Source organism: Calidris pugnax, unplaced genomic scaffold (assembly GCF_001431845.1).
Source record: "Calidris pugnax isolate Ruff unplaced genomic scaffold, ASM143184v1 scaffold56, whole genome shotgun sequence".
NCBI classification, from domain to species: domain Eukaryota; kingdom Metazoa; phylum Chordata; class Aves; order Charadriiformes; family Scolopacidae; genus Calidris; species Calidris pugnax.
In genome coordinates this window covers 5092011-5118873 of record NW_015090839.1, presented here as the reverse complement: position 1 = coordinate 5118873, position 26863 = coordinate 5092011, and the positions used below count along the sequence as shown (strand labels likewise).

At 41.0% G+C, this 26863-nt stretch overlaps 1 protein-coding gene across 3 annotated transcripts in view; it reads left to right on the top strand.

Annotated features, from left to right (window-relative positions):
• Positions 1–26863, top strand: part of TTLL5 (tubulin tyrosine ligase like 5) — a 129790-nt gene that overhangs the window by 24611 nt on the left and 78316 nt on the right. For all 3 annotated transcript variants that reach the window (XM_014941808.1, XM_014941807.1, XM_014941809.1), the window contains 13 exons: positions 46–153; positions 9366–9447; positions 10968–11029; positions 11804–11895; positions 13733–13774; positions 16695–16808; positions 17182–17273; positions 17873–17935; positions 18869–18907; positions 19858–20003; positions 21101–21392; positions 24189–24306; positions 25936–26082. In XM_014941808.1, coding sequence (XP_014797294.1) covers positions 46–153; positions 9366–9447; positions 10968–11029; positions 11804–11895; positions 13733–13774; positions 16695–16808; positions 17182–17273; positions 17873–17935; positions 18869–18907; positions 19858–20003; positions 21101–21392; positions 24189–24306; positions 25936–26082 — 1397 coding nt within the window. The remainder of the gene's footprint in view (positions 1–45; positions 154–9365; positions 9448–10967; positions 11030–11803; positions 11896–13732; positions 13775–16694; positions 16809–17181; positions 17274–17872; positions 17936–18868; positions 18908–19857; positions 20004–21100; positions 21393–24188; positions 24307–25935; positions 26083–26863) is intronic.

Sequence of the window (26863 nt, the reverse complement as noted above, 5' to 3'; positions counted from 1 at the left end):
TTTTTCTTTTTTTTTTTTTTTTTTTTCCTCCTTCCCTCCTTGCAGCACTGATGGCCAACGTGGAAGACCTGATTATCAAGACGGTAGTTTCTGCTGAGCTTGCCATTGCCACAGCTTGTAAAAATTTTCTTTCACATCGTGGCAGCTGCTTTGGTAAGGCACTGGGCATATTTGTTGATTTGGCTCTTGAGTACTGTTTAAACTTCCAGCTTTCTGGTGCTACAGAGAAATATGAATTCCCTATTGCAAGGAAGTCGGATACTGCGTTTGTTTGTTTGTTTATTTATTTGTTTATTTGCTCCTCGGTGTAGGCATTTGTGAGGGCAGGGAATACTGAATCACAGTTGCTCCTATGCCAGTGTTGTTCATCAGAATCTCTTACTAGAAAATGGGATGATAAAAAGGGTCTTGAAAAGGAACTGTGAAAGTACTGGAAAGTTGAAGTTACTGACCTGCTAGTGCCCTTGCAAAGAATGGCTGTGGATGGTTAAACCTCCCTTTAGAGCATTTAATATTTTCTATTGAGCCATCTAGCGCAATGTACTTTTGAATTATTGTCCTACATGCATTTGAGGACTGGGGAGGAATGTGTAATGCCGCTCCTGGAATGAGGGTGGTGATGCTGCTTTTGGGCTTGTGCTTGTGTGAGAGTACCACATGGTGGCGTCCGAGCCTGTTCCTGGCAGAAGCTGGATGGAGAACTATGTGCTGGCAAAGGGATTTGAGAACTCGCTGGCAGCAGATGCTGGGATGAGGTCCAGAAAGCAGCGGCTGGTACCACAGTGTGCCTTCTCCTGCTTTCCAGTGGCTGCTTCCCAACATTCCCTAAAGAGGCCTCCTCTTGCTCTTAGCCACCCTTTGCTTGTGTGGATACACACGCAAAGATGGAGTCTCAGGGCAGCGGAAATCTGTCTATAATTAGTGTTTAGGTATTGGGACTTACATTTAAACTAGCGGTGACGGGTAAATCCATTTATTATGGCCCTTGCACTGTACTTGGGTATTGACAGTTCTGCAGCTTTAAACACTCTAACATGAGTGCTGTCATCTTTGGATTTTTGGGGGTGATAAGGCACTCAAGAATCAAGGAGGATCCATGGATGAGATGTTGTTTAGTTACCTGCCAAACTACTGGCCTCTTTGGACTTAGCTTCTCCTGACTGACTGTGATGCCCTTCTTCAAAGTTGGAGAACCTTCACATAAGTGGGGATTTATGAGTTAGATAACAGTTTTAGTGAAGTAGCAGTTTTCAGCTACTGCAGAAATACCAACAACTGGATTAAAAAAAAAAAGGCACCAAAAAAACTTTACCTCTTTTTTTGCTGCTCCCTTTTTCTTCCTCAGTTGTGTCTCTAGATTCCTCTGAGCTGTGTATGTGGAAACTAATGTCCTGGTGTACATTCTGCTGGGCCTGGCTCTGAGGTTATCCCACTTCCTGCTGCCTCCCCAGGGCTGCACTAACCACCCTCTCAGATGTTCCCCCACAAATAAACTGTTTTGTTCCATTTATTTCAGTGTAAACATAAATTAAGAGCTTCCCAGGAAAGAGAGCTTAAGTAGGAGCCATACTGCTTCCCAAGGGAGCCTGAGGCATTTCCAGAGCTCCGTACTTTCTGCCACCTTCCCCCACAATTAAGTGGTGGTCCTTGTCCCAAGGATTTGACCTGCCTTTGTCATGCTGTATGGCTCATTCTTCATCTGTGTGTCTTGTTCTGACACTCTTTGGCTGTGCCACTTTTAACCCTCTTGTAAAAAAGGCAGTTTTTCTAGCTGGAAATGTTCAGAATGGCTGAATTCATAGCTTGTTAACATGAGGGAGAGAACTGGGAATGAAGATTTCAAGGCAGCATGTAGAGGCTCCCAAGAGCCTTTTCTTTTTTTTCTTTTTTTTTTTTTTTTCCCCTTTTCATTCTGGGTTGTGAACAATGAAACTGCATGTGTGTCTTGAGAAAGACTGATCACTTGAAAAGTAGCCCAGATTTCAGAAACCTGTATCTGACGTTCTGATACAGAGGTAGGCCTTATTTGGACAGTTTCTAGAAAAATATGACAAACTCAGTTTTTATTCTACTCTAGTCTTTGTAATGCTGTCTAGGGAATAGGACTCCAGCACAATTACCACCTTGCTAAAAATTAAATCACAAGTACTTATTTGTCTAGGTTAGGTTGTCCACTTTGTTTCTCTAACAGTGTAGTGCTGCTGTGGACCTTCATTCCTTTACCAAGTAAATGTGTTTTTTTTATTTTTAATGTCGTATACTTGTTTCCTAGATTTAAGGGAAGAGACTCCATTGATGGCTGCTTCATGTTCTAAAATAAGACTGGGTAGCTGGAACCATACAGACTATCTATCACCATACTTGCCTAGAAAGTGAGAGGGGTAGGTCAGGATGATTCCTCTTCTAATGTCAAAGTGAAGTGCTGCTGACAATTTGTGGAATGATTGTAGTGAGTCCCCTTTTGGCCATGTCATGTGAGCTGTTTACTGCATTCTAGTAACAATCAGTTCTCAGAGGATTTGGGATTCTCAGTAGTTTTGTTTCTCTGAAGTACATCACAGAAAGTACTGCAAGTACTACATGATTTGGTTGCAGTCTTGTTCATTCGTTGTTAATAACAATGTGATCTCAAGCCTCTATTTTGTGGGGTTTTTTTTTTGTGATTAGCTAATAATTTCTCATGTAAAATTAAGCTGCAAGTAAAAATTGTCTTAACCAGTAGCTCCAGAGGAGGTCATGCTGCAGGACTGAACCACTGCACTGTCCTGAAGCTAATCACCAGTTGAGTTGGTTGCCTCTGGAGCCTTCTTTAAGAGAAATTAAGGTTTGCACTGACTTTGAAGGACATGACATCTCATTGTAGGAACAGTACGTACAATAGGGATACATATGCCCAGGCCAATTAAAGACTGCATAGTTCTCCCTCTTGGAGCAAGCACTTCTGGGTGGGCTAGAAAAGGTGGTGAGGCCGTCTTTCAGACAGTCTGAAAAATCTCTCTGTAGGATGGTTTAGTAGGGGATGAAGTGAAGGCAACTGGGTACAACACACATTCTTACCAGCATCCAGTGCAGCACCACTTTCTGTACTAACTGAAACATGAACCTGAAAAAATAGATTTATGTCCCCTGTTTCATTCCCAGCTCTAGTCAACCCAGCGGTTACTCTGAGTTCTTCTGCAATCAAGAAAGCAGGGCAGGATAGGATAATAGGCATCTTGATCCCACCAAAGCAATGGGTTTCTTACTTAACTGCTCCTGTGTCCTAAGGCTGAATTGGTCAGGCTTATGCTTCTAATCACATCTACGTTAAGATGGTATAGAGCAAACAATAAACTATTGTATTACGGGAGTGGTGCTGGTCTGGAACTAAATGCTTAAACAAGTCTTCATTTGTATCTAATCACCAGGTCTCAACCATCTACGTTGTTGTTCTTCATGAGTGTTTAATTTTCTTACTAGTAGCGGTTGACCTGTTTAGGGGAATGGTAGCCTTTTGTAGTATTGAACAGGCTGGCCTGCTCCATAATGAATTTTGTGGAACACTAAAAATTTGAGATTCTTAAGGAATTTCTGTGCATACTTGCTTGTGTAGGTAGGTCCCGGCTTAGAGACTTAGGTCAGCCATACATGTAGGACATGCATTTGTGCATTTGGTATATCTTTTTCTGGTTTCATAAATGATATGTTAAAGAAAAGGAGAACAGGCATTCTCTACACTTTTTTTTTCTTTTTTTTTTTCTTTCCAAAGCTTAATTCATTATCTTTTTATGCCCTTACTGTCAGTGTTCGCTTTAAAGTCAGTATGTAAAGATGCCACTTTGAATCTGAAAAAGGTTGTCCTTAGAGTTCTCTGCCTACCATCAGGCTCAGGAACCCTGTACCTTTCAGGACAGGTTTTTTGATGATCCAATGTGCCAAGGTAGGTTTAGTAATACAACAACTTCAGAATACAATATCTTCAGAATTTAAGAAAACTGTCAGCTGAGCCTGAAGGGTAAAATGACTTAAAGGGATAGGTCTTCTACTGATAGCTCCTGTAGGAGTAAGGGTCTGTCCCTGCACTGTTTTCCTTACTTGCCACTTCATGACTCTAAATGGTACCTAATATGATTGTTGATGATTTAGCGCCCAGAGCTCAGCTGAAAGAATCAGGATACCTGTTGCTGCAGAAATTTTCTGGTTTATTTAGGAAGCAGTTCTCAGCTTGGTAGCACCAGTTTTCTTTCTCAGGGTACTGGGGCAGACACAGGAAGAATTAGCTCTTCCAAAAGCAGCCATAAAAAAAGTAACCAGCATTGTTAATTTGTAATTAGTAGACTTGTGTTACCAAAGTCTGAATCAACCCTGCTTTCTCATTCCATCTTACACTGCTGTTGGTTCTTGTAGTGACATTAAGGTCTTTAGGAGATAGATGAGAACACAGAAGCAAGGAACACCGGGTTATTCTTGTCTCCTGGTTTGCTTGGGGCTAAGGTTGTTGGAGTTTAGGAGCTTGAAATTGACAGAACTTGAGCTAATGAAGTCAGGAACGTGCTGTATTTCTTTTTCACCTCATGTACCCATGTATCTATGGAGACAGCTCACTTATTTTCATCTAACTGCTACTACACTTTCTTAATTGTACTACCTAAGGTTGTTGAAGAAAATGTAGTAGCGTATCTAATCTTGTGTTCCTCAGTGACATAAGGGAAGGCAAGTGATGTCCAAAGGTACTTATTGGGATGTTAACCTCTTCACTCACTATGATTTCACATACTGGGTTGAAGAACTTTCTCCTTTGTGGGTGACAATTTATTTACCCTGTAAGATTGGGATTATAAAGGCAGCCCAATTTACACCAAGACTCCCATTCTTTGATGTTAGCCTTGAAGATGACCTTATTAACTTTTCTTACTTCAAAGTAGAAGGATAATTCTGAGTCTGATTTGGGTATAGGTGATAAACCCCAACTGTATTCTTCTCTTCACCAAAGAAATAGTGCCTTACGTAGAAGGAGGGCAGCCAAGATGGTGAAAGGTCTCGAGGGCAAGGCTTATGAGGAGCGGCTGAAGTCACTTGGCTTCTTCAGCTTGGAGAAGAGAAGACTGAGGAGTGACCTCATCACAGTCTACAACTTCCTCAAGGGAGGCAGTGGAGAGGGAGGTGCTGATTTCCCCTCTCTGGTGACCAGTGGTAGCGCACAAGGAGATGGAATGAAGCTGTGTCAGGGGAAGTTCAGATTGGAGGCACCTATGTAGGCACCCTGAAATTAATCCACTTCTGAAGACTGTTACTGGGAATGCGACCAAGTGTCCTTCCTTCAGGCTTCAGTTGAAGGAATAAAGGTTGAGAAATCATCTTAAGTGATGGACTTTCTCTGGTTACCTATTGTAGAGAAAGTGCCTCTTAAGTGAGGTAATTGCACATTTGGCCAAGCTAGTATGACAAACTCTGGCAGGTGTGGGGTGAATCTTGTGAAGTAGACAAGAACACCAACACATGGAATAACTGTCCTTTCCTGTAATAACACTGTGAGATAAAACCTTTTTCTGTTAAAATAAAGTTCTCTAAAAAAAGGACTTGAGCTGTATTATTTGGAGTGCAAAGCAAATTCACACACAAGACTACAGCACCAGTACTTTCTCCAAAGCCTTGGGTGTCCAGAGTAGAGGCTTCTGTTTTATTACTTGGTATAACACAATGTGGCCTTTTGCTTATCAAAGTATAAACTGTTATGCTGGCCTTTTGCAGAGTGACAGGAATGATTTGGGACCTGACTGGGATAGCCCCCAAGATGTTCATGTCCCCATAGCTGTTAAGATGTTCTCTACCAGAGTTGAAGCAGGTACTGTACCATCCCTAGATAAAGTGATGGAGTTAATTTACGAAATACTATGGAGTTTCTGAAGCCTCAATTTTGGCAATATGTTCAACAAAGCAGTATGCCCATGGCTATACTCTTAGAGGTCTTTCTCCCTCTCGCTGACTGGTTGCTGCCTTGGATGAAATTGTAGTTTTCTAACTTGATACATGTTGTCTATAAGCATAGTTTGCAGTATACCTTCATATAAAGCACAGAAAAAGTAGGAAGGAGAAAAGGAAGAAATGCATTTCAGTGGCATGAGTGTAATTCCTTGCATTAGGAATGTCTGTAAATGTGCTCCTGCTGAAAATGAGACAGTTTTTATTGCAAAAGCTGAAGAGTTGCATGCTATGAAGCTTTTATTTGGCGTGTGTCCCTTCATAACCTCAGGTTGCCTCCATTCAATTGCAGAATATGTACTTTGCAGTAAAAGCTGCTTCTTTTTCCCCAGTGAACAAGCTGAAAACAAAGACCAGAATTGCAGTGACCCTCTAGGAATTGAGTTTATTCATTCTATGCAAAATCATTGAAACATTGTTTGTGCCACCAGGATATCACTTGTGACTTGGTTTCTAGACTTACAGAGAATAGCATATTCTTTGGGGTTATTTTCTAAAGTGGAGTGCCAGTGCAGTCTTTGACAGGATTATAAGATAAAGTCGGGATACATGGTAGTTTATGAGAACCAAAAAGCTTAAGACCATGTCTCTAACCTTCCTTTTAGTCTTAAATAATGACATTAGCAAAAAAAAATAATCTCTGAACTGTTGCTGTTAGACTTGAGCCTGAAGCTGACCCTTCTCTTGGGAGGATGGGAAGCCTGGTCAGCAGTGATTTCTCCATGGGTGTCATTGGGAAGAGGCAGGCTGTTTCTGCCGAGTCTTGGCAAAAGCTGGTACCTTCTGATAGAATTCCAATTTCTGCAGCAAACTGCAAGGGTGAAACATGTTTTTGTGTATTGTAGTAGCAAGAAGAGGGAAGCAAGAGAAGGCACGGTGGAAACCTGATATCTTAGTTTCTTCTACTTTTCCCTTAACAACAGTTGTGCAAGGTGGGCTGTCATAAGTCTACCATTGCTACAGCTTGAGGCATGTGTTTCTCTCTGTCAATCTGTTTTCTTTACTCTCTCTACAGATGGAAATGGCAGTCTTGCTTAAGTTGGTAATTGCAGAGGATGTATTTTGGATCGTGCTCTACTTAAGTGACTCCACATCTTCATGCTGCCTGTGCATCTATTTTTACAAATGATAGTGGAGTTTCACAGTAGAAAGGATGCTTCTTCTGTGTTTAATCTAGGTAGTGCATTTCCAAAATGTGCAAGAGGGCCAAGGAGATATTTCTGGGCTAGTTGAAACCACAGATAATTTATCTTCTGTTTGTGCCCCACTATCCCAGGCAGACTTGAGAACCCCTTTGTGCTAAGCCCTATGTGGGAAGCTGTGAGGCCAGAACAGAGATAGGGCATCATGAGCTATGCAGTGACATGGCACAGGTATCTGTTCAGGGGTTGTAGATATGACCTAGAACACATGAGACTTGGGGCATTATGGAGCAGCACTGAAGTCTTCCTGGGGGACCCTGAGGCATTGTGGATGGCATTTGGTGTCTGTGTACAACAATGGAATTGAGTCAAGGGGTACTTCCCAAAGAGCTTACTGGCCTAATACACTCCTTTCCCTTGTGTCTGCCTTGTTTAAAGCACCAGCAGCATGGTCAGGGCTGGCTAAGGTCAAGAGGTTTTCCATATGTATTTGTAAAAGTAGATGGAGTAAGTGAGTAACCGAGTGGGAAAAGAGGGAGCTTTAAAGAGCAAGTGATTTGGAAGGAAGAAAAGTGTGGGAAAGGAGGACAAAGTCAGAGGTGCCAAAATACTAGCAAAGGTCCTTTGAGGGGCAGAAGGAGGGAATGGCCAGCAGCAAAAGAAGCAACAGCTGGTCAAAACAAAATGCTGTGCTTCCTGACTGGGGTTGGGAGGTTGCAGACCATCCACTGCCACCGGCCCACTTCTCTGTCTCAGGCATGACCTGCCTGTCCACTGAAGTTTGCTGTGCCATTAAGAGTCACAGGTCTTTGCCAAACCTGAGATTATATTTTGAAATAATGTATTAAAATAAGCAGAAAATTCTTCTGGTCAAAATGCTTTGCTAATGTTTACACTTATAATCCCCACCTCCTCCTTTTCCCTCTACTGCAGCCTTTCCCGTCTGGGGAACAAGAGAGCCAAATGTAGATTCAGCCTCATTTCTTTGGAGTGAACCAACTCCTTAACTCTCTGCTGTTTTGCTTCCCACTCAGTGTCTGGCTACGCAGTCTAAAAAAGTGAGCAGGCACTACTTACTCTGCTGCCATTTACTCCCCTTCCAAGTTCCACCCTCTCTTCCCCCTCCCCAGCTCTTTAACTTCCCATTATAAGCTACATGAGCTTTAGCACAGCTGTCTGCATAGGAACATCTTGTCAAGCAGTCCAGCAACCCGAAGCCAGCATCAACGTCAGGCAGGCGACAAAAGGCCAAGGCCAGAACTCAAGGAAAGCAGCAGGGCAAGGAAATTCTTCTGCTTTCACTCCACATACTAGGGAAATAGTTAATTCCATGGAAATCCTTCTTCTCTGCCAATACCTTGCTCTGCGGTGTTTTGAAAAAAATGTGCATAAGATGCCCTGATGATCATTAACTGTCTTTCTTAATGCTGGAAGAGGGAACTGCATTAAGGCCAACTTCTGATTTACAGTTATCTTTGTGTAGCATCCTTCTTGCAACTTCTTCCAAACTAGAGAGAATGTGTGTATAGAGTGAAATAGTAAAATGGGTCTTGGAATGGGAAGCTGGCTTCAATCTGACCTATGTAGAGCAGAACACATCTAGCAGATGTAACACATTATGAATGTTTTAGAAACTAAGGGGAAAAAAAAACCAACCAACTTCTATAGTGGTTTGCTGCAAAGTGGCAAGCTGTCAATAAGATAAAGAGTTATGGAAGGTTGTCCATGTAGATGAAGCTGCTGAGGAGAAGACTCTTGTACTCCCATGGGGTTATTGCAGAAAAACGTACAGGAGTCATTGAAAAGAAGCTGATGCTTGAAAGAAGCAAGATTTTCTACAGCTGACTGGAACAATGAATATAGGGATTAAAAAGTGAAAAGGAGAATGAAGTTCTGTTATTTCCAGGATCCAATGGAAAAACTAGATTGGATTTGCTGTGCTCCTGTCAGTTTTATGTGGGAAAAAAAATAATAGTAGAGTTCTGCATGAACTGCAGTTTGTGGACAGCAGAGAGTTTATTTTTCTATATAACACTTTCCTAAGACGCATTTTCTACTTACTTCTTTCCCCCACACAAAGAATATACTTAATCTTAATTCTGAGGAAGTGAAATTTCTCACTTGTGGAATGTTGTTATTTGTTCAATCCTAGAGACTTCAAATTATATAGATAGAAATGACCTGATAGATACTAATGTGGGACCTTACCTGAATGTTTAAAGACGCAGTAAGGTAAACTTAGAGACTCTGCTGTGTTTTCAGAACTGTATGGTTTTGATGTCCTTATTGATGACACTCTGAAGCCCTGGCTGTTGGAAGTGAACCTGTCCCCATCACTTGCCTGGTAAGTGATTCCCGGTTTAATACGAGGCTGGGACTGTTGCTAGAGATGGTTTTTCTTGAAACTTGTGGTCCTAGGAGGGTATTATTTCATGATGCCTGCAGAGTATTCGATCCACTGCTGAACTGAGAGAGAGGGATAGTCCTTTGCTTTTCCCTTTGCATAAACAAACTTGTTGCAGCAATAGGTTTTGAAAGAACCCAGTTGGGATTCCATTTTCTTTTTAATTATTTCTCCTCCACAGGCCATCATCACTGTTAACACTTCGGAATCTGCTATCATAGTCAAATTTTGAAACTGTCTAGGCTATTGTGCGGGGTTTCAATCTGCGTGACTGAGTGGAATCTTTAAGGTTTTGGAGTCCAAGCAGAGCTCAGGGATTATACTTCACTTGAGTATGTAGATGCATGCTTGGGCTCAAATTTTTGGCCTAGTACTCTCTTTAGCTAAAATACAAAGAGTGAGTCTTGTCTTGGCCCTTATGCTGACCCTCATACTCTAATGAAACCTGAGGAATTATATTTGTAGATATCCAACTGTGTGTTTTCTGGACTACTGTTTAACTTTACAGGAGCACAGATGCACAATATATTTCTGTAGTATAATGAGCAATATTTCAATTATGACAGTTTAAATAAGCTTTAAGTTATATCTTCCTGGAATAGCCATATCTTACCTTCCTCTTAATTTTTTTTTCTTCCTTCTTTATTCTGCATAGAAATTTTTTCACGCACTGTTCATAGCCCTACCTTCCACAGTACCCATTTTGTTTTCAGGTGCAACTAGAATGTTTCCACCATACTTAATTTCCTGGTTTAGTGGTTTATGCTTATATACATACACACTGAATTATTTGCATCCTTTGCTACTTAGAACTCTAAGTTGCATCTGCATCCTTTGCTCTGCTTTATGATTGCCACTTTATTTGTCCAAGCTATTGGCATCTATCACTGTGCCGTAAAACATGGCTGATTCCTCTGCTTCCAAGGAATCAAACTTTGCCTGTCTGATCTGAATTGTATTCATTGATTTACCTCCCTTTCCCACCCCCAGATAGAATTATGGATGATTCTCACCTATTCCCAGTGTTTGATCTTTTAAAATCTATCACCCTTGCTAAGCATTTGTTCCCATCCATTAGAACTAACCCATCTGATTTCATGATTTTAGGTGGAGAAGGCATAAGTAATTGTGCCTCTGTATACAACCTCTGTCTACTCCATGAAATGTAGCATCAATAATTCAAAGAAAATGTTTCTAGTCAAGCAGAGCTAAAGCAAGGCCATACATTGCTGCATTAGAAGACTGAAGCTGTGAAAAAGGATAAACAGATTAATGTGTTGAGGTTTTGTCTTTACCTGTGCGTGTGAAAATCACCCAGTTTTCCTCCCATGTTGATTTTGTCTGTGTTAAGGACTGATACAAAGAAACTATGTTAGAAGATATCTTGGATAGTGATGCATTCCTCCCATTTAATGCCAGACAAATAATGTCCTCTTGTCCTCTGTTGCATGTGTGAATAGCGATGCTCCTTTGGACCTGAAGATCAAAGCCAGCATGCTCTCAGATATGTTCACTCTTGTAGGTGAGTGTAACAAAAAGCTTTTCAATCTTTCCCTCATTTAAACCAATAAAAGGTAGATTTGAGCTGCATGTTATTAGGTGAGGTGTTATAATAGAGGAGAACTCTAATTAAGGAGAGCAACTGTATTTAGTACTAAGAAGTTATATGTGGACGCTTCAGCTTCAGAATAATCTGGCTGTTTGTGATGTTTAGGTGGTGTTAAGAGTCTCTGGCTTATTATTTAATGACATTACTCTTTCTTTTTAGCAGGTGACTTCTGTTTAGCCTGCAGAAGAATCAGTATTTATGCATTTTTTAAAATTTCTTTTTAGGTTGCATGTGTGTGTTCTGGTTAGGCTATGTTAGAAGTGGAGTCATGATTGTGCACTAGACAGTCATGCAGCTTTCACAACACCTTTTAGGCATCCATAGTATGTCTTGGTTCAGTTAGTTGCTGCAGTTTACCCCTAATACTAAAAGAGGCAGAATTGCTATCTGGTAACCGCTCAGAGAATCAGGAAATGAAGCCTATCTCTATGCTGTTATTCAGTAACCTGTCTTATTGATTTAGGTAATTGGTTTTGAAGCAAGTTACAGTTTTATTCAAAAACATGTAATGCAATGTACAGTTTGGGATTAAACAAAGCAAGTTATAAAAAATGAAAGCATCCTTTTTGGTTTTTTTGGCAGGGACAGGGAGGTCATGTATAGACTGAGATCATTAACAGGAATGCTAGGTTTATATTTCAGGGTTTGCCTGTCTTAAAGTTCTTACGTGGCTCCTGATGTCTATAGGTTTTGTGTGCCAGGATCCAGGCCAGCGGTCAAGCCGGTCTGTTTATCATTCATCTGAATCTGCCAGGAGAAATCCATACCAGAAGCTGCAGGTAAGTGACTCCAACAAGCCAGAGCTGAGGAACATGGCAGGCAAGTCATTGTCATTGAATTTAGCTCACAGGTGAGAGAGACAGTTGAGTACATGAGGGCTTCTCTGGATTTCTAGCATCTCTACAGAAGAGATTCAGGGGTTGCACCTGAGCTATGGGCTCTTTGCCACTTTTGTTTTGTTGTGGACAATAAGCTTCCAGAACCCTAGAGCTTTATGAACGTTTCCAAGATCATCTAGGGAGAAGGAGATTTTTGCATTTGAAATTTAAGGCTTCTTTCCCCTGGGGGAACACCGTTAGTTACAGGCCTCTAACTGGACTCTGCACCATTGATCACAACCCTCAGAGCTTTGTCATTCAGCCAGTTTTCAGTCCACCTCACTGTCCACTCGTCTAACCCACATTTCTTAAGCTTACCTATGAGGATGTTATGAGAGACAGTGTCAAAAGCCTTGCTGAAGTCAAGGTAGACAACATCCATTGCTCTCTTCTCATCCACCCAGCCAGTCATTCCATTGTAAAAGGCTATCAAGCTGATTTCCCCTTGGTGAATCTGTGCTGGCCCCTCCCGATGACCATTTTTTTCCTTCTATATGCCTAGAGATGACATACAGGATGAGCTGTTCCATCACCTTTCCAGGGTTGGAGGTGATGCTGACCAGCCTGAAGCTTTGTGGGTCCTCCTCCTTGCTGTTTTTGAAGACCAGCATGACATTAGCTTTCCTCCAGTCCTCAGGCATCTCTCCTGTTCTCCATGATCTTTCAAAGATGATGGAAAGTGGCTTCGTTATGACATCTGCCAGGTCCCTCAGAGCTCATGGGTGGATCCTATCAGGGCCCATTGATTTGTGGGTGTTAAGTTTGCTTAAATGATCCCTAATCTGATCCCCCTCGATTGAGGGAGACTCTCCCTTATTCCAGGCCTACCTCCAGACAATTTAGCTGTTTCCTATGTAATTTATTGTTGATTTGGGTTGGCGCTCTTTCAATTAATCATAAGCAGTAAAGGGACCTCAACCTGTTTTGTATAGACCAACTGTAAAGAAGAACTTGGCCATAGTACAGCTAAAAATGATAGATAGGTCTCTTGGGAATCCTTTCATATACCATTTGCTGTTCTTGGGCATCGTAGAGTGAGTAGGAAGGCAGCCTGAATACCACCAAAGGCAAGAAAAATCTAAGCTGCTCTGATAATAGTTTTCTTTTGAACCTACCCCATCATTAAACTGGTCTTCCTTGGAGGTCTGATGCCAGATAAATAATACAGGGTACATTTTGACGTTCTGCTGACATTTCTACACCTGTTTTGGGATGTTAAATAGAATCTTTTTTCTCCACAAGAACTGGAATACTGTTGAGATATTTAAATGGAATGACTTCTGGATGTTCAGGATTTTTACTATTTTTTTAACCCTCTCTTCTATGAGCAAGTCTACTTGACAGCATCTGTTTCTCTTTAATACATAGCTATTAAGGATTTTCCTCTGGGTAACTCTTATCTTGCAAAGTATGGATTTTGGTTGTGAAAGTTGAGTTCATTCATCTATTCTGTAGAGCTCTTTTCTTGCTTTTGAAAATTATGTGTATGCACAGATGGATTCTACATGGTTGAGCACATCTGAGGTTAGGATTAGTGCTGTGTTTGGAATGGGGACAGGGTATATTTGTGGAGGACATGACGAAGATCTGAACTGAGATGGTAGAAGCTCTTAGCTATTTCTCTGGACTTCAGTTATACCTTTTTGCTTTAGGGCTCTCACCACTCCTCTGCACTTGGGCAGGGATGATAGCATCTTGAAGAAACAAGGTTTTTACTCTCTTTGTGTGTCTCTTGCAGCGTCCTGTGTCCGCGCAGTTGCAAACAGCAAACACCAGATTGGTAAGTACCCTTCAGTTCCCTTCACCAATATAAGGGATGCAATTTCAAATGTTACCTTGTACAATACTTTTTGGTGCAATTGATCCCAAAATATATTTTGCAGCTAAGTAGCCTGGTGGGGGGAGAAGTCAACAAGAAAAGAGGAGATGGATAGGTGCTAGCATAGGTTTCCATGCGGCTAGAGCAGAGATTAGAAAAATATTAACATCTGTTCTAGTACCTTAAAAAAACGGTAGGTGAGGTGTGCTCAGAATCAAGGTCAGCTGGGTCAAATCCCTCAAAGTTTTAAGCCCGCAAGTATTTCTGAAGTGCGTTTTAAATAAATTGAATATAGATGTTTAAAGATAAGTTGTTACTCTGGTCATCAAATGATGAAGACAGTGGCAGCACAGTGTTCTGGATTTGGTAAGTCATTGAAAAGGAAAGCGCAAAAACAAAGGAAGAGCTGGTGAAAGCAGCAGTGAATAGGAGGAAAGCAGCAGTGAAAGGGAGGATTTTTGTCTTGTGTACTACAGGGGATGGAATAAGTCTGAATGAAAAGGATCACACAGGTGAATCTGTACTGACAAAACTTATTTGGCCCCATAAGGGAAGTAATCGTTTTCTATGAGGCAGTTATCTGAAGGAAGCTACAAAAACTTGAGAGTGAACTGGGTAAAAATAAATACAGAGATAAGGATTTATTAAAGATAATGGAAAAATGGAAGAACTACTGTTAGCATAAGTCAGACTGATCCACCTTTCTGTTGTATTTGGCACCCTTCTTGCAAGCCATATGGGCAAATCAATGTTAGTTTACAATTCGAAGCACCTGGCTGTGTGGGGACACAGTAGGCATTATTTTGCTGCTGGGCTTCCTGCGTGAACTTAATAGCAGTGATTCTCATGTTTTTTGAGGTTTCCCAGCAGGAAGGAAGGTAGGACAGATGGAATCATCTTGAGAACCTAATTCATTCTATGCGCTGCTGTTTATGTCATTCTGTGTAAGTTTAGCTGAAGCTAAGAGAGAAGAGTCGTATTGAATAACGAGGTTTCATAGAGAATAGGAAGGATCTTTATGCCAACTGCTGTCAGTGCTTAGTATAGTTAGAATCATGATGTGGGAACCAGAGATGCTTGCAGAATTTGGAGATAAAGTGGTTGGATTTGTCTGTACTTTCAAAGATAAGCTGGGTCAAAGAGGAAACAAGATCTTTGTGAAGTTGGAGATGTTTCTGTGCTACAGCCAGAGAGAATTCTGCAGTGAAACACTGGGGAAAAAAAAAAAAAAGTTTGTTCAGGAAGTTTAGTAAAGTTAGTTTTTCTCTAGCATTTTGACAGTGGTGCAGTTTGTTCTCGGGTAGGAGCCAAAGCTTCACTTGTCATAAGAGCCAGAGCTGCTAATACATAAGCATACATTTTCTGTTTGTGATCAATGAAATCATCTCTATTGTATTGAGAGACAATGGAGATGACTTCATTGAAGTATTTCCTTAGTAAAGGAGATCATCTGATAGGATGAAACATTTCCTGTAATACTCTCTTTGAGAATATCATTTCACATGATGATTGTTATGGTAGTGTCAGGAAATGGTTTTTGAGAGGAGCTTTTAGAGGAAGTTATTAAGCAGAGTTGTTGAGCTATGCTTTTGAAATGGAGGAAAGCTTAGGAAGAAAGACTAAAAGCCTTTCAACTTAGTCATTTACAGCATCAAGCAAACTTTGACTACTGACACTTTTATTTCTTCTGCAAAAGCTTGTGTCTCCTACCTTCTCATCCACATTGTCTTGTTTTTCCTATTTAATCAGTTTTCATTGGGCTTAACAAAATGTTTCAGCTGGCACCTGCTAAGGCTGTTTTCTCTTTGGATCTTTCTGTGCCGGTCACTGCAGTGTAACCCATTCTAGTGCAATGCCTGTTGCTTTTGCAATTGTTTCATCTGCAGATTCTGAGTAGCTGCTTGCAATTTCTAATGCAACAGAATGGAATTTAAAAGTTTCTGTCACGTTTTTCTCTCTCTAGATGAAGAATGCTCTCTGTGCTTTACTCAGTGCTAAAGAGAATTTGAATTTTGTATAACGGCAGGAGACTTTCTCAACTACACTGTAATGCTGTTTTTTACAGAAGTAGTTTATCTGAACTGGGCCTAACACCAGCTAAAGTATACTTGAGATCATGTTCAAAGAGTTCAGATTTTATAATTCTGATAATTTGAAGAGACTTTGAATTCCTGTCCTCTGTTAGAATTGATCAGGACTGCCTGTCAGGTTAAGAATGACCTTGGAGAGACTGTCTGTAAATATTTCTTTTCTTATTTTTTAAATTTGCTTATGTATGCAAATATGCATGATGTATCTACATACATGTACAAGATCTGACAAAGGAGTGAGAGAAGTAGCAAGTTGAGATCTAGCAGTATAGTAACAAAAGAATAACAGGTGGTGAACTGAGTTTTTCACTTTTTCCCTGCAACTGTATCTCATCAGTGAATTACAGTTCTGTTTTTCTTCTGTAGCAACACAAATGGAACAGGGAATCATGGTACCACTGAGGTGTGAAAACAAGTGTATTTGGGCCCTGTGCAGGTGAATAGTGGCTCTAGTGCCCCTTGCTTGAGGACTTTTCTGTATGAAATCCTGGCTTTGGTGCTTTCGAGTATCTCTCATGTTTTTCCAGAAGGAGCCAGGGATGTAAATACTAGCACCAATGCCTGAATCGTGAGTCCTGCTGTGCTTAAAACTAGGAATGTGAATACTCACACTTAGCGCCTGCTGGGGTGTGGACTCCTCAACAGCTGGAGTGTGGAATTGTGAATTCTGACTGTAGTACTCTGGAGTGTAGATTCTGCTGGGTACGAGATCCTAGAATTTGAATGTAACTTTTTTTAAAGTAAGTTGAGAGAGGAACAGGGAAAAATGTGGATTCACACTGTCTCTACAGCGTACCCGTCCTCTGTCTGCCAGTGATGCTGAAATGAAAAACTCGGCGCCCTCAGGGAGGGAAAAAGCAACAGGAAGGCAAGGCAGCTCTATGCTAGGCCTCTCCATAGAGGAGGTAAGTAAGCTATTTAATATCTCTTATTTACCTTGGCTTTCGTGCAATATATGGGGTTATTGCAAAGAGCAAGTGCATATATGTATGAAAAACTTGACAGAAGTAGTATAATTTTTGAAACAGAACTGCTGAATTTTACTGCTGGTGCTGCCTTGCCCTCAGTCATGCCAGGCATACATATGTGCTCCAAGCAGCAATAAATTCCTTCACAATTTAAATGCAAAATGAAATTGCTTAAGGATATAATATATACCCAGCCCACTCCTGGGACAGTAATAGCCTTGTCCTCTGAAATTTAGAGACTTTTTTTCTAGGATTCATTTTTCGTTATATCTATTTTGCTGGCTATCTTTTTTTCTCTTTGTATTCCAAGATGAAAGTTCTTCGTCGAGTGAGAGAGGAGAATGAACGGAGAGGAGGCTTCATTCGGATATTCCCTACACCGTTAACATGGGACCTTTATGGGTAAGAATAAGAATCCAATAGGATGGCTCAGTGTTGCACTGATGCTCTCTGTTGGGGATATTCTGTGTAATATATATGCAGACCAGCTTAGCAATCAGAAGGATGCATATCAAGGGTTTTGGTAGAGTTTATGTTAGTGTTGAGGATGCTTTTTTCTGATCCCTTGTTTTTAGCTGCTGCTGTTTTGCCTAACTGCACTTCATAGAAGGCTGTCAAGCATTGTTTCTAATGTTGCTTTTCTGTCAGAATAAAAATGTCTTCACTTCAGATAATCTGTTCCTGCTATCTGCTTTTATATCCTACAGCTGTGCATACTGTGTACTCTGTCATTAGGCCATAAACACAATTTAGGACTCATCCTAATTTGGTATTACACTTTTCTCATTTTTGCAGTCTGTAATATTTCTCTGCGTCTCTTGCTTCACCAGGAACTTCAGCTGAGAAGTGATAGCTCTTCTCCTTTCCTCTCTTCTGTTATGATACAGCATATTGTCTCAATCCACTTCTGGGATGTTCTTTATAGGTCATTATTTCTGTATTATGATGCCTTTCATTGTGTTGAACTCTATCTTTATACATCCTGTATTTTGTTTTTCTAGATCCTTTTTAGAGCACAAGACATCAATGAACTACATGCTGGCTACACATCTGTTTCAGGACAGGTAGAAAGCTTTTCTATTTGGGAGGGAGGCAAAGAGGACAAAAGGCATGAAAATGATTGATTCCTTGCTTACCCAATATTGTAAACAATGGCCTGTGATTAACAGGGGTGGTAACAGTTGTGTGCCTCTTCTCTAGTGTGCCAGTCACTGTGGAAGTTTCTCACATTTTTACATGTTGTGCTTCTGAGTCCAAAAAAGTACAATACACAAAAGGCATGGGAGTAGTTGAAGTAAAAACATGACTATAGACATGATAAAACCTTCGAGCACCTACCTTTCCCTGTGAAGGGATTATCATGATCCTTGTTTACCTTTTGTTTCAAATTTAAAGTCATGTTAGAGCTTGTCCTCATGTAAAGTAAACACTGAAATTTACTCCAAATGTTTAGTATCTCTATCTTTTGACCTGCGTGTGTGTGTAATTTCATGACTCTCTCTGTGTTTGCTTGGGTAGAAATGATGGTTCATGTTACCAGCTGAAGTTCCATTGAGAGCTGTATGCAGTAGCTTTCACCGTATGTTTAATGCTGTTCCTTCTCAATGTTTTGTTTTTTATCCAAATTTGAGATCCACAATAAAGTACCTACAGAGTAAGGGTAAGGTTGCTGACTGAGGAGACTGTATTTACAGAAGGTCTTCCTGCATCAGCGCTCTACGATTTTTTTGTTCTTGTTGTTGTGTACTTCCAGGGATGTCTAGAGGGTAGCTTCAAATGACACCTCCAATGTAAGCCAGACAGATGCAAGCACCAATTGTAGTACAGCTGCTCAGATTTCCTCTTTTGGAGCCTTTCTTTTCTCCTTTAAGATAGAACTCACAAGGAATTCTCTATAGTTGGCCTTTTCATTGTATATATGAAAGACTTTGGAGGCCTTTTAATCCAGTCAATGGTCCAGAATGGAAGGTAATTTTTGCTGTTTTTTTCCTTTATAGGGACAAGATGAAAGGCGACTTCATCACTGGGAAATCCCGGTAAATGACTTCTTAATAAAATAGTTTGTACTATGTAGGTTTTAATCTAAATATGTATTTCCACAGCTTCATCTTCCAAGTCCTGCGTCAACACCTTTTATACCTGAAATCTGTCAAACTAGTTTTAGAAAAGTAAATACAGTGAGCAGCAAAGAGTACCCCAGCATGTGGAGAGCTTAAGTTTTGTTGGATTGGACCTTAAAATTGCTCCTCTTAGGCTTTCTACTTTGGCATTCCTACCATATTGATAAGCTGCATCATTGAGCTCTCTCAAAAGATCCTGTAATGCATGAGGGTCTTGGACTCATACCCATATATTCACTTTGCTGTACCTGAAAGATAAGTGGAGAAGCAGGAATTTTTGGTGGATGTTCCCTCTTATATCATACAGAACACTTTGCTGGATCTTTGTGCAGTGGCAGAAAGTTGTGTTTGTCTCCCTTAAGGAATCTGGCAGGGCTCTTTCTCCCTTGGTTTAGGCAGAACTTGTAGAAAGGTTGTCATTTTTCACTCAGGTTATGTTAAAATTCTTGTCTCTGACCAAGCAGTGAAGAACAAACTATCTGCATAAAAGGTTCAGAAAACTGGACTCAGGTCCATGTGCTGTCTTCCCACTGCCCTCCATTGTTCCATACTCTTGCAATTCAGTTTTCCCTATTAATTATGCCTTGAGCTGCTGCATGATGGACAGATGCTGCTCAGTCATGAAAGCATGACACTAGATAAGTGCGTTTTGGGACGTTGAGAGTTGATGTTCTGTAAAGTACTTGCAAGACTCCCTTCAAACATTTGCAGGCTTTAAATTGAACAAAGTTAGACTGACCATAAATATTTGTTCCTTGTGTCAGGAAAAGAGGTTCTTGAAGAAATTTAATCTCCTAAGTCTCTTGTATCATCAGGTAGAGAAGTATAAAGAGAGATTGAGGATGTCTTTGTATTATGCTTCCCAGAGCAGGTTTGAATGGAAGGCTGGATACGAGGTTGGAAGCTGTGAACTCTCATGCTCTTTTTTATGAGAGAAAGCTTGTTTCACTGGAGTTACGGAAGCGCCAGCGATGTCATGGCAAGGCTAGAGCAGCACGGACAAGATCATCAGGTACGCATGGCTAGAGTCTTAGATGAGCAGCTACTCAAAACAAAGCAAGCAAGGACTTTTTCATTTGAAATGTGTGTGAATGGGGTTGGTTCTGGCCTTTGTAGTTCCTAAAAGGATTCACAGGTTGAAATTTTCATTTCATAGTTTTAATTTCAAGTGTTAATGGTTTTCACTTCATTCTTCTTCTGAGCTCCCTGCCTTCTAGTGCCTAGAATTTTATTCCTACCATTCCACATCCCCATGTATATGATTAAAGGCAATCAATATTTTCTTGAACATGATCTTGTGGTTGCATTTTGGGTGCAAGAATTTTTGGCTCCCTTTAGAGGCACACATACTGTTGAATTCTTTAGTCCCTCAGCTTTTCAGTGAAAGATGAAAACTTAGGACCTTCCAGGCTGGTTCTCCTACACAGCAGTTTACTCTAAGCTTTTGGAAAGAGGGAAATCCTTCTTATCCAAGCTGTTCTGGGAGAAGCTTAAAAGGATGCAGAGCTGAATGATCCTCTGTAAGGATAAGTGATCTGACCTGTGGCTGTTCTGATCTGTTAAGTGGCTGTTCCTGAAGCCACTATCTAAACTCTTTCTAGTAGCTACATGATACAGACTGCAATGGGAGAGATTGCATGTTATAAAATTATTTTTGGTACTACATTAAGGTATATGATCTTTATTGGCTCATGTGAAAGTTTAGCTTTCATAGCTTTGGTCTTTCTGACACAAAAATACAAAAAACAAGTATATACATGAAGTATGAGTGTGTATATGTCAGTATATACAAAAGAATCAGGATAAAATATAGGAAAATGCATTTGTTTCTTTGATTTTTAGTTTTTTTATGTGTAAAGTTAAGACAAGAATCTTATTCTTTTTTCTCTGATATTGGGAAAATGGGCATCACAAATGTTTGATACACAAGCAGAAAGACAAATAAAGGGCAGTGATCCTTAAGATGCTATCCTAAAATGAGTGTTCTGTCCTTCTAGCAGAAAAGAGTTTAGAAGTAAACCAAAGGGTATAAAGAGCAGGCCAGTCTTCCCCCCTTCTTTTTTTTTTTTTTTCCCTTAACCAGCATAGGTGATTTCTCCTCTACTACAGGGACATCAGAGCCAAGAAAGCTGTCCCTCAAGTCAGACACAGAAGGTGAGGAGGAAGAGGAGGTGGATGCAGATGAAGATGAAGAACTAGATAGAACTGTTGGCTCTCTTTTGGACACCCAGGTGAAAAGCAAGCCAAAGCGCTCTGACTTGGTGAAAACTACTTGTAAGGAGAAGTTGCCAAAAAAACTTAACAGGAAAACTGGAGATGGAGGAGAGCCGTTTCTTCAAAGAACAGACTCAGAATCTCAGTTTAACTTGCTGCAGATTCTTCAGAAGCATGGAAACCTGAGGTGAGAGATTTCAGCATATTTTGCCTTGAGTTTTGCCTAGCAGCTAATATTGGTTAAAATATGGAGGATGTACACTTAGTGCCACATTATGAATGAGTGTGAGAAGATAAGAGGAAAGGGGCCTGGGTTTTTGTCCAACTGTGGGCTGCCTTAACAACTGGTTGGCACAGAAGGGAGATAGTTGCAAAGACTGACAGTTTACCTAAAAGCCTGACCTGTTTCATCAGTGTAAAGCATAAGCCACAGTTTCCATTGCTGTTCTTTGATCTGCTGATGTAAACTGTTCTTCGGTCAACTCAGGCTTCTACAGTGCCTCTCTGTCTTAATGCAGGATGCCTGCTATTGAATTCCAAAATTTGTCTTTTCATTCTTTGCAGTTCCAAAGAGGTGTTTATGTTAAACTATCCAAGAGAGTTTGGATAGGAATACCTCAGTGCTGCCTCTCCATAAAATTAGTTCTCTCACTTTTGTGCTTTTATTTTTGGTGATAGGATTTTTACCTCTAATGATAATCTCTGCTCAAGGTCATCACCTCCTGACAGCAAGATTTGAGAGTGACAAGTTACTGAAACATCTTGTTGCCTGCTGTTGTGTGACAGTGTGGAGCAGACTGTGTTCTGATGCATGGCTCTCTTGAAAAAAAGAGAGGTGCTGGAGGTGATTGTATAGAAATAAACCAACGGCGGGCCTACTAGATGTTTAAGAAGCTTGATCCTTCCCTTAAGTGCGGGTAGTAAAATTGTCTACTTGCTGATGGACAGGAATGGCAAAAAGAACGAGTGATTGTATATATCTGTGTAGGAGGATTTTTACATCTTCAAGATAAGAAGCAGCATTGTCTTTTCTGTAGAAAACGTCCAAAGGCAGAGAAAATAATTGTTGCTTATTCCTGTCTAAGAGGGTTTATCATCAAATGGATTTGGGGATTGTTCTGATGTCGTCTTGTGGCAATGACATTTGCTGTTGTGACAGGGAAGTTTCTGAAACCTGTTTTGAGGATGAACATAATAATGCTGTCATCTACCTATATATAGAACTGACTCCTGCCAAGAACCTAAACTCTGTCTGGTGTTCCTGGCAGAATCTTGCTCAGCACCCAGTACTGCTGGGATTCCCCACTGAAGTGTGTAAGGCTTGTGGTGACCTCATCTTCCAGGACTGTGCTGGGCTTGGCCTCATCTGATCTGTCATTGATGAAAGCTTTGCTTGTGGAGTCAACAGGCAGACGAGCTGAAGTAATGAAATTTTCATCCAAAAGAAACCAGGCTTGTTCCAGTCGGTTTTTATAAGTAGTAGGACTTTTTTCTCTCCTTTAGTCAGCCTGATGAGGCAATTTCTCTGCCTTCTGCACATTGTGTATTATTGGTGAAGAGATGGCAGTCAAAGGAAACATTCCCCCAACTGTGCCATTCTCAGGGAAGTGAAAAGGAAAGGGAGTTACTTGTTCCTGCATTTAAGGCCCCTTTCAATATTTTACACACTGGAGGAGAGGCAGTGTCATATCAGGACCTGCTTCCGTTTCCCATTTTTCCCATTTTGTGGTCACAGAAGTATCAGGTGCAGGCAAAGAATCATGTTACTGTGCTGACGTTGATAACAGAGGGTCCTTAATTCCTACCAACGCAAAGCTTGAACTTTCTGGTCACTAGATGTTTAAGTGACACCTCAAACCAACCTGGCAGCCCTAGAGAGCCCTTGGGGGAGAGCCTTTTCTGACACGTGATGGCCTGATGTATACAGAACAAGTTCTTAGTGAGGGTTCAATGTTCTGATGTTCCACACTTGTTGGGAAGAGAAGAGAGGTGTGGTGACTAGCAGCATACAGCAGTGTTAAAGGCCTGCTGTGCATTCTGGAGTTCGCTGAAAGACAGGAATTGTAACCACGTATTTTTATCACGTTTTAGTTATTGCAGTACTGGTATAGGAGAGGAGAAGAGAAATCATGCTTGGCGGTTCAAGGGACAACTTGTAGTGACTGTGTGGGAAAACTCCAACATTTTGCTCTCCCAGTCTCCATTCTTCCTCGTAGAAGAGGGTTTAGGCCAAGATGACAATGAACAGAATTAGGCAAAGCTTTCAGCAATTTATATCACAACAGATGCATGTGCTAGAGTGACTACCATTGTGAGGGAATGAGAAGCAATATGTCCCTCCCAGTCCTCTCCTCAGTTCATGCTCACAGCTTCCCAACATCTTCAGCCAGCTGCACAGCAGATTTTGCTGATGTTCTTTCATTCTTCAGTGGTGCCTTGCTCAATGAAATTTGGCTTGTGTCCTTGGGCCAGCAGGGGAAGAGCTCACTTTCACAGATTTAATTCTTTCATTTCCAATGGGAATTGCAGGGCCTTTGTTATAACTCTGGCAACAGTACCAAGCCGTTTGTTTATTTTATGCTCTGTTGTTGTGGTGTTCAAAATGCTTGTGAAGACAGAGGCCCAGTAAAGCCTTGAATCTGGTTTAAAAATACACAGTTTTGCTGATGTTCATGTTACTGGCTTTTAGAGGAGAGTAGCTAAGGCTGTGAAAAGGCAAGGAAAGTATTCAATTTTTAGAGATGATCTTAGAACTTAAAAAATACAGCAGACGTTCTCTATCTCCTGCAATGCCTATCCCATCTTGGTGAACTGAAGGTCTCCTTGAAAATACTGGTGGGGTGAAGTGGTCCTTCCCTTGAGCTTTAATATTTGTGTACCTAGGAGGTTCTTGCTGACAGTACAGTCCATAAGCTGTGCCTGACTTCTGTAACTCTTCTCATTACTACTCTGAAGACAGCTGACTGATTCTCTTGGTCCACAGCAAAGTGCAAGCTCGCAGGGCTTTCTCTGCCTATCTACAGCATGTTCAGTTGCGACTGATGGAGGCTGGTGACCAGATCCACAATCCTGCCTGGGCTGCCAAAGAGGATGAGCAAATGGTAAGCTTTGTGTCGGTCAGACTGAGAAGCCAAGCTGAAATCTGCCTTGAGAATTTAGAGGTCAGTTCCCATCGTTGGAAGAACTGAAGCCTAATTGAGATTATAGTAGTCTATCTTTGTCCAGCTGCCAGTGCTGTGTTTTTAATACACAGACAAGGTAGGAGTGCTGACTGATAATCTGAGCAGCAACAGAGTTAAGCAGCTCTTAATGACTAGAGTGTGGCTGACATGCAAACTGCTGAGATCTTTCACTGGTTCTTCTTTGCTGCTCTCTGAGCTTACCTGTTTTAGAATTCTTCTGTCTAACATTCTTTAAGATTACTTGGCAGTATCTGATTTCTGCTGCATTAAACAAAGTACATGTCTACTCAAATAGAACAGGTACCCAGTTAAGCTTTTTTCCCTATACTGTTTTAGTCTTTGCAGGCACCTGCACTTAGGAATCTTCCTTGCATAGTAGATAGAGGGGAAAAAAAGTAAAAGCTACGGTGAAGAGAAAGTTACTTTTTACCATAGGTGCTTAGTTCTGTTTTGTTTTAGTTTTTTTTTTTTTTATGAGTTTTTCTAGGCAGTATTTTAAAGCCCTAGATTTGATGTATATGTTTTAAAGAGTGCAGCAAGCCCAGATCCCCACACAAACCATCCTAAAAGAGCTTTGTACAGTAGGCTCTTGAGCTTTCTGCAAATCCAAATGTATTCTTGCTGATGCATGTTGCAGGGAAACAGCCAGTGCAGTTCAGAGATAAAATTGTGTGTCAAGAATAATCAGTCGACTCAGTGGAAAATGTTACTCCTGCTCTTTCCAAGTGGAAATTAAAACTGGCTTTTTGCGAGTCACTTTGTCTGCTGTACTGTGAAAAATAATGTTTAAAATAACAGATCAAACCAGCCTGGAGTAATGGCAGTGAGAGGCGAGCTGTGAAATCCAATAGGTTGGCTGTGAGGCTGCTCATTTATGCATTACCAGAGCTCCTAACCAAAAGCAAATCCAGAGAGGAGACAAAAAGGGCTCGAAACACCCACAGGATGCATCTTGCCTTAGGATCTGCCTTGACACATGTTTCTCCCACCAGAGGTCAAGCAGACGTGGTGGGGGATTGGAGCTACATGGCTGTAGTTGTAGTCATCTGTTGCTGTGGAGAGGCTGTGGCAATAGTACACATACATGAAAAGTGATGAAATGGGGCTATATCACTGCAGTGGAGGTTTCTGACCAAGATCCCCATCCCTCTGGTAGTGCTGGGAGGGTTTTATGTCAGTACACTTCATCACAGGCCACCTATAACACATTGCAGATTGTTTATTGGAAATGTTCGCCTAAAGTATTGGACTTTACAGGTTATTATGTGGTGTAGCTGCTTTTTGCATGGTGGTGGGGTTTTTTTTGTCTTCTTTATCTGCCATACTTTTCAGACAAATGCTTCTGAAGTGTTCCCTGTGCTGACCCACCTTAGGCAAGGCATGGCACACCATCGTTCTTCTCCCCTCACCCTGGATTTGTGGGGCTATACTAAAAATGCATCTTTCAGAATGCTTTTGCCTGCCAGTTATCAGCTCATTTTCTCAGGACTGTTCTCTTTCCACATCTTGCAGCTGGTCCCTTGTTAACTCTGTCTCTCTGGCTTGCAGGAGCTTGTGGTACGCTTTCTGAAGCGAGCTGCCAGCAATCTTCAGCAGTCCCTGAGGATGCTGCTCCCCAGCCGTCGTTTAGGACTGAATGACCGTCGTCGTGCCCTGGCTCACCAGCTGGGCGAGTTCATCATCTGTTATAACAAGGTGAGTAATTCTTTCTTGATTCTTCTTTTGGTAGCCCATTTGGTTTCTGTTCCCTTCTTCTAAAGTATCTCCTGCTGGGCTACTGTAATATTCAAGACAACAGGCTGTTTTAAAGGCTCTGTTCTGTAATTTACATGGTCTGTTTGCAGTTGCACATCCAGTGATGGTAGTTTGTAGTGTTCTCAAACCAGGACGTTTGTCTGTTCAATTTGTCAGGTAGACAACAGTATTTCTACATTATATATGCATTATATTATGCTATATTATATATTATACATAGCATAATATGTTACTATATCATATATGCAGTCTGGTAATCATGTGCATAAAAGTAAAAAGAAGTGTTGAAGTGGAATTTAACTGGGTGTTTGCTTTTTCTTTGGCTTGTCTGATTCCAGTGCTTTGTAATGCCTCTCCCCATTTCTCCCTATTTTTACGATGTTTCTTTAGGGGTAATTTTTTAAATACAGAACGGTATGAAATATGTATTTTACCATTTGTTTGGTATACTGAGGGACTGCTACCTATCTGTAATATGGGACTCTGCATGCTCAGTGATAAAGAGAAATAGGTCATAATTTAAATAATTTTCACCTCTTAAGGTGTCGAAAAGGATGTTCTTAGCATAGTGGTTTCATGTTAATCCTTGTTTTGCAGGAACAGCTTCCCCTTTCCTTTGCCCCCTAGCATTTCTTCAGTGTTAGAACAAGGGTAGTTTAAATTTTGTTCTCGGAGGCTGCTGTGCACACTGGCCTCCAAGCTCTTACTTGTTAGCAGAGGA